This window comes from Colobus angolensis, unplaced genomic scaffold (assembly GCF_000951035.1).
Source record: "Colobus angolensis palliatus isolate OR3802 unplaced genomic scaffold, Cang.pa_1.0 Scaffold219, whole genome shotgun sequence".
Taxonomy (NCBI): domain Eukaryota; kingdom Metazoa; phylum Chordata; class Mammalia; order Primates; family Cercopithecidae; genus Colobus; species Colobus angolensis.
The window spans coordinates 1,630,472-1,638,236 of record NW_012115366.1 but is presented as its reverse complement, the minus strand read 5'-3'; the positions used below and the strand labels follow the sequence as shown (position 1 = coordinate 1,638,236).

General features: G+C 47.0%; 1 protein-coding gene across 2 annotated transcripts in view; it reads right to left on the bottom strand.

The window, feature by feature from the left end:
* UBOX5 (U-box domain containing 5) overlaps nt 1-7,765 on the bottom strand; it is a 59,642-nt gene that overhangs the window by 17,556 nt on the left and 34,321 nt on the right. For both annotated transcript variants that reach the window (XM_011943324.1, XM_011943325.1), the window contains exons 2-3: nt 2,811-2,905; nt 876-2,076 (exon numbers count right to left, since the gene is read on the bottom strand). In XM_011943324.1, the coding sequence (XP_011798714.1) occupies nt 876-2,076; nt 2,811-2,864 (1,255 nt within the window). In that variant the 5' untranslated portion in view covers nt 2,865-2,905. The remainder of the gene's footprint in view (nt 1-875; nt 2,077-2,810; nt 2,906-7,765) is intronic.

The window sequence follows — 7,765 nt, the reverse complement described above, 5'->3', positions numbered from 1 at the left end:
CCTGTAGTCCCAGCTTCTCGGGAGTCTGAGGCAGGAGAATGGCATGAACCCAGAAGGTGGAGTTTGTCTGCAGTGAGCCAAGATCACACCACTGCACTCCAGCCTGGGCAACAGAGCAAGACTCCATCTCAAAAAAAAAAGAATGTTGCAATTTTACCTAGTGGATCCTGCCAAATGCAATGAAGAAGAAAAACAGAAAAAACAACAGAAAAGAAATACAAAGAAAATGTTGCAATTTGCACACATTTACTGAGTACACCTTCTTCAGTGTGGCTTTTCTCTTCAGTAACCCTCTCCTGAAAGGAAGGCCCACAAACCTAGTCCTTTTTCCTTTTCTGTGTCCTCATGCCACACGGTGGCAGGGTTGGGGAGCGCACGGAGAACCTCCATGCAATGTATCTTTGTACCTCTGTGACAGAAACAACACCAAGAGGAGCCCACTGATGCATGAGTAACACAAAGAAGGCACCAGAAGACATACTCTGCTTTGAGCGACTGGCATCTCTCCTCCCAGCAGCTCTGACCAGAGGCTTCAAACCCAGGAAAAACTGTTGACCAGGCCAGGGCACATAAAGGGACCCCAAGGAAGGCAATAGTGCCCATGGGACCATCACCAGCAGAGGAGTGAAACATGCAGACTGAAGCTTTGGAACAGACGAGAATAGACAAGAACACATGGAACCCCTCCAAGGCTCCAGGTTGTCCCTAATCTGAAGACAAAGCTGAGGGGCCCCAGGATGGGAAATGGGAAGGAGGCAACACAGGCACAGCCTTGGGAATGTAAACTGGCCAAGCACAAAGCAAAGGGCAGCAGAGCGAGAGCTCTTGGGAAGGAGATGGATGAGCCCGGCCGCAGACACAGGATGCTGAATTACCTGTCGAGCAGTCCATGTGTGTCAGGCTGGGTTCATTGGTGGCTTTCATTTTCTTAGCAGTGTGCTCTGAGGTAGTGGGTAAGACCAAAGGGCTTGTGGCAGAAAAACCAGAAGCATTTATACCAAGGTTACTGTCTGGGACATGTTCAGCCTGCTCTATCTTCCTTTTCTGAGAGGGCAGAACAATGGAAGAAGGGATCACAGCCAATGCCGTCTGTGCTCTCCCAAGCAGGTGGCAGCCAGGGATGGAGTGCTGGAGCAGGAAATGGTCAATCCGGGCCTTGAGGGAGGGGTGAGGCAGGGGCTGAGAGTGTGGAGTAAAAGCTACCCCCGTGAAAGGGTCACTGGGCACTCGGCCCCATGTGGCTTCACTGTGGTTACATTTCTCCAGCGTGCTCTGGTCAATGACCTTGCCTGAGGGCAGCAGCATGGGACAAGGCATGATCTCCAGGGTGATGGGATCCAGGAACTCCTCAGGCACATCCTGAATGATCTCGGCCAGCTTCTGCAGGCTGGAGGGGGCCTGCTGGCTCTCAGACTGGTCCCCGGGGTCACAGTCACTTTCCATGGGCAAGGTTGGGGCCTGCAGAGCCACATCCTGAGGCAGGTTCTCTGAGGCGACCAGCAGGATGCTGTCTATCACCTCCTGGGAGCAGGTCTTGGCCGGCTGACCCCACACTTCCAACCGCTTGATACAAGGGATACCGCCGCCTGTCACATGGGTGATACAGATCCTCAGGTGGGCCACGTGGCCAAGGGAAAGAGCCCCTTTATTCCAGAGCTCCTGGGCCACAACAGCAGGGGAGGGGAGTGTGGCTTCCATCGGGCCAAAAGGGGGCCTGGCCTTGAAGCCCCTGTGGCTAAACACCACTTGGCTCTGGTTTTTCAGTAAGACTTTGCCTACCAAGGTGAACGCCTCCTTGTCTGGGACAGATGGCTCAGCTGGGCCCAGGGTCCGGCACTGGGGAGTATTCCAAGACACTCTGCTAGATGAGGCAGATGTGTACATTTCCAGGCCGGTGACGTTCTGACCTCCCCCAGCTGTGAGGTCTATGTTGATCCTACAGATTTCCACATTAAAGGGAAATGAAACTGTCACATAGACTGGTGGCTTAATGAAATACTCTGTCCTGAAACCATGACTTCTCTTTGTGAGGTCTTCAGAGATGAGATTTTCTACTTCATAACCATCAGCTGATATCTAGATTTAATTAAAAAAACAAGATACAATGATCCAAATGAAGACAATTTGTCGCTTGTAAGAAAACGCTTAAGCCTGAGGTTCCTCGTTTTAAAATTTCCTCTATTAAACTGAATTGTCCCAGATTTTTCTGCAGGCACCCAAGATCAGATCAAAGGCCAAGGGCAACCATGTCCCCAAGTATTGCCCAACCTTAAAAATACGAGCAACTTAGCTGGGTATGTTGGCACACACCTGTAGTTCCAGCTACTTGGGAGGCTGAGACAGGAGGATCCCATTAGCCCAGGAGTTAGATAGGCCTGGGCAACATGGTAAGACCCCATATCCCTCACCTCCTTGCCCTCCCCCCGCCCAAAAAAAAGCAAGCAACAAAATCCTACCCAATCCAACCAAAACTGCCTTCAAAACAGTATCTGGGGAGAGAACTGAGGGGGAGAGAAAGTATTTCTACCTTTGCTATGACTTTGACAAGACTTGAGATTGATCATCAAAGAACAAAGAGCACAGTGAAGAGGACCCTGCACAAAATGAGTCACAGCTCACCTCATCATGGCGCTGTGTGATTCCAGAGGTGAGCCTGCCCCATGCTTACCTAAATACCATCTGATGGAATCTAAAGTAACAAGGGCAAAAGTGCAGTAAGCCTGAATCAAATCCACATACATAAGGCAGGAAATGATGAAACACATGACAAAGATAGCATATATTTATGTATATATATTTGTTTTGTTTACCTTGTTGCAGTGAATTCTTGGTCTGAACTGTGGGAGGCAAAGATTTATTACCATCTTTGTGGCTGAGAGGATAGCTTCCAAGCATCAGAAGCAGCCTTAAATAAGAAATAAAACTAAGTATTAGAAAATGTAAAATTCAATTCTAAACTTTCAGAAGTTGATTCTTAAGAGAATCAAACAGGATAGCAACAAAAACTTGAACACACATGCTCTCACCAGTCTATACTCACTTTCCTTATATCCTATACATGATGTTGGGGAAAAATCAGTCACTGAAAAATTATAGAGAAGACTTCTATGGCAGGCTCAACAGGTTAGCAAAGACTGCCAGTTCTCTGGCCAACAGCTGTTCCAAAGATCCAATGGAGGCAAGGCCCATCAGCTGTGCTGGGGGTGGCCACAGGAAGGGAGTGGCAAAAGTAGCTGAGCTCAGAGAAAGGACAGACTGTTCAGAATGGAAAGGGTCACAAAAAATAATTGTAGTGGTGGTAAGCATCCTTGTCATTTAATACTTGTCAATGCAATTATGTTTTCTTATTAAAATGAAAACAATGAGTCAAAAACATCATTAAGAAGTAGAAAATTTATTAGAGGCCGGGTGCGGTGGCTCAAGCCTGTAATCCCAGCACTTTGGGAGGCCGAGACGGGCGGATCATGAGGTCAGGAGATCGAGACCATCCTGGCGAACACAGTGAAACCCCGTCTCTACTAAAAAAATACAAAAAACTAGCCGGGCGAGGTGGCGGGCGCCTGTAGTCCCAGCTACTCGGGAGGCTGAGGCAGGAGAATGGCGTGAACCCGGGAGGCGGAGCTTGCAGTGAGCTGAGATCCGGCCACTGCACTCCAGCCTGGGCAACAGAGCGAGACTCCATCTCAAAAAAGAAAAAAAAAAAAAAAAATCCCAACAATTTGGGAGGCTGAGGTGGTAGGACTGCTTGAGCCCAGAAGTTCAACACCAGCCTGGGAAACATAGCTGGTCTTGTTGTAGAGACCCCATCTCTAAAACAAAAAGTTGTAGGGGTCTTGCTATGTCTGATATGCACCTGTAGTCACAACTATTTGGGAGGCTGAGGTGGGAGGATCACTTGAGCTCAGGAGTTCAAAGGTGCAATGAGCTATGATCACACCACTGCATTGCAGCCTGGGTGACAGAGTGAGGCCCTGTCTCAAAGGAAAAAAGAAAAGAAGAGGCCAGGCATGGTGGCTCACACCTGTAATCCCAGCACTTTGGGAGGCTGAGGTGGGCGGATCACGAGGTCAGGAGATCGAGACCATCCTGGCTAACACAGTGAAACCCCGTCTTTACTAAAAATGCAAAAAATTAGCCAGGCGTGGCAGCGGGCGCCTGTAGTCCCAGCTACTTGGGAGGCTGAGGCAGGAGAATGGCATGAACCCAGGAGGCGGAGCTTGCAGTGAGCCAAGATCGCGCCACTGCACTCCAGCCTGGGCAACTGAGCGAGACTCCGTCTCAAAAAAAAAAAAAAAAAAAAGGAAAGAAAAGAAAAGAATAAAAAAAAAAAGAAGAACAGAAGGAAGGAAGGAAGTTGGGAGGGACAGAAAGAAAGAAAAAGAGAAAGAGGGAGGGAGGGAGCAAGGAAGTTAGGGAGGGAGGGAGGGAAGAGAGAGAAGGAAGGATGAGAGAGAGGGAGGGGAGAGAGAGAGGGAGGGAAGAGAGAGAGGGAAGGGAGAGAGAGGGAAGGAAGAGAGGGAGGGAAGAGAGAGAGGGAGGGAAGAGAGAGAGGGAGGGAGGGAAGAAAGGAAGGAAAAGAAAGACAGAAATTATTAGGGTTGAAAAGCACCTTAAAAGGACATCTAGGCCGGGCGCAGTGGTTCATACCTGTAATCCCAGCACTTTGGGAGACTGAGGCAGGCAGATCACCTGAGGTCAGGAGTTCAAAAGCAGCCTGGCCAACATGGGGAAATTCCATCTCTACTAAAAATACAAAAAGCAGCTGGGCACGGTGGCGGGCACCTGTAATCCCAGCTACTTGGGAGGCCGAGGCAGGAGAATCACTTGAACCCGGGAGGTGGAGGTTGCAGTGAGCCAAGATTGTGCTACTGCACTCCAGCCTGGGCAACAAGAGCAAAAGTCCGCCTCAAAAAAAAAAAAAAAAAAGACATCTAACGATCTAATGCAAGCAGTCATTTTAATGGTAACTCCGTAGAGAAGCAGGGAAGCCACTGAAAACACCCCTCCCAGTGGCAGACCTCTCCAGTGGAACTCAACTCCTTGGTGAGGCCAGCGAGCCATTTATGCTTTTCTCCCTGACAGTCATGGCCATGAAAAATTCTGTTAGCCCGACAGGGACAGGGTCACCCTCTGGGCCCCTTTTGTTGTCATAATCAGTAGGAGCCACTTGCGGGAGCCAGGCATACTGAGCATCCTGCAACATTTGAGTGGACAATTGCTGCACAGTGAAGATCTGTCATGGGCCTTGTAAATGTATATTATCTCAGCTTAGCCCCTAACTCAGTTTTACATATGAACACAAAGTATTTTTAAATATGGTTTTCATATATGCTAAATTTCCTAGGATGGGAACTTCCATGTAAGCCAAAGGAAGATCATACTTGGTTTTGTTCAGACCTTTACCAAGAGATGCCCACCATTTCTGAAAATCACATCACTGAGAGCAAAGCTCTCCACCTCAGTCAGTCTGCATTTGTAGCAGTCTGCATTCCACATGCTCCTGCATGATGGTAGAAGCTTCCGAATATTTCTTTATGCCTTCTAATATGGTCACACCCAAACATTTATACATGAGAATAAATTTTATTATCATACCTAAAATTTTTTCCTTTACAGTACTGTTAGGGCATTCTGTGTGTGGTGGGGGAAGGGTGTGTATGTGTGTGTGGACCTACACACATTAGCGTGTGTACATAAGTAGGTTATACTATTTGGCTTTAAGTTCATTGTGATAGAAGTAACATGAATCTCATGGGGTAGAAAGCCCCTGGCCTAAAGTCTCCTGTTCTTTGTGAGCCTGTGTTGAAACTCCTAGTGCTTCCCACTTTGAGGCACACACACCTTTGCTTTGCCAGAGAATTTTAGAATCTGGCCTGGAATCCACATGGACTAAAGTTTCTACAATTCTTTTTCTGAAAGATTATATTAACAATGTCTCCAGGCTTCTGATACCTTTCGTGTTCTCCACAATAAGTAACAATGAATGACGTATCTGATGCATTGTGTCTGCAAATATCCTCAGAACCCCTACAGTTATTTCTTTTAAGGCAGGACACCAGAACTCATTTACAGCAGCATTTCCCCCAGCTTCCCTGCCCAACTAGCACAGTAGCTTCCTGTCAGTTTGTTTTAAAAGTAAAATTAAGCCATTCACTTTAATTGAATATAGAACCATTAAAATAAATATACAGCCAAGCCAATGAAATAAAACATTTCTCCTTGGAAAAGCAAGCCTAGGATGCCAAAGGAAAGCAGACAATACGCTACTGACATAGATGATGACACCAGAGACAGGCAAATGCAGAACGGCACCGGCCGCCAGCAGATGGCTGAGGTTAGGGGCTCTAGGACTTGAGAGGCTTTTCTTTTCACTGTCCCAGGCAGTTTCCTCTTTCCCCCTTGGCCCTGACAGACAGTCAAGAAAAAACAAAGCCAGGCGGAGTGGCTCACACCTATAAACCGAACACTTGGGAGGTTAAGGTGAGAGGATCACGTGAGCCCAGGAGTTTGAGATCAGCCCGGGCAACACAGCAAGACCCCATCTCTACAAAAAAATAAAAAGATTAGTTAGGTGTGGTGGTGCACACTTCTAGTACTAGCTACTTGGGAGGCGGAGGCAAGAGGATCACTTGAGGCCAGGAGTGCAAGGTTACACTGAGCTATGACTGTGCTACTACTGTACTCCAGCCTGAGTGACGGTGAGACCCTGTTTCAAAAAATAAAATAAAGTAAAAGAAAATAAGAGTTCTTCTAGACTAAAATGTGGCTATTATGCTCTATGACATAGAGATGTGGAAACCTTGACTGCCCTTTCCAACATGTGTTAGATCAGACCTGAAGTTAAGGAAAATCTTGGTATGCCCTTAGCTACTTCTTCCCACCTCTGTGTGGAAGTGAGTCAGCCTTCTGTTCAAGCATCTCAGCTCATGAGGCTTCTCCACCTGCCTCAGGGACTGTCAACTACCCCAGTCAACTACAAAAGCATATGGACCTAACCCTGACCAAACACAGACTACCTGCTCTCCACAGCACTCATCAAAATGTAAGTTGAGGGAACATTTACAGAACAGAGTTCATTCCAGCCCCCGTTACACACTCCTTGGTGATGGTCTAAGTGGCTTTTCTTGCCTCTTGCCTGGCACTCCTCGTGGCTGCTGCAGATCTTATTCCACACACCACTATCTGACAGATTTCTTAGCAGTTTTGATCTTCACCAGTCGCAAAAATAAATGTAGCACATTGATAAAAATTCAGTGGCCAACTTGTGAAGATTCATAGGACACCAGGGTAGCAGAACACATCAGGTGAGAACCATAACCTCTAAAATATACCACTCCATTGAGCTGACCCTCAGACCAGTGCACCAGCCTATCCTCATGTTCATCGCAGCCACAACCATCACCAACCTCACCACCCCCTGCAAATATTCTTCACAAAGCTGCTCACTGGCACTGTGTGACAAGGAACTTCAATAAGAAACAGCTCTATAAAGTCAGTTACTGTTTTGTTTAGTGGACCAAATGATCATTGTCTGTTCTATATGGTATCTTCTCTTGGAGACCCATAAGAAAATTTTCTCTTTGGTCTTAGTACTAGAAGAGATGTTTATCGCAAGCAATTCAATATTTTATGGTATGAAGATGGATCACATTCCTTCTTGACTCTGGCGGCTAGAATGCTCCGAATAAAATCTGTGGCCCATCCCTCACATTCCTCCCTACCTAAATTATTTATTTATTTATTTATTTTATTACTTTTTTTTATT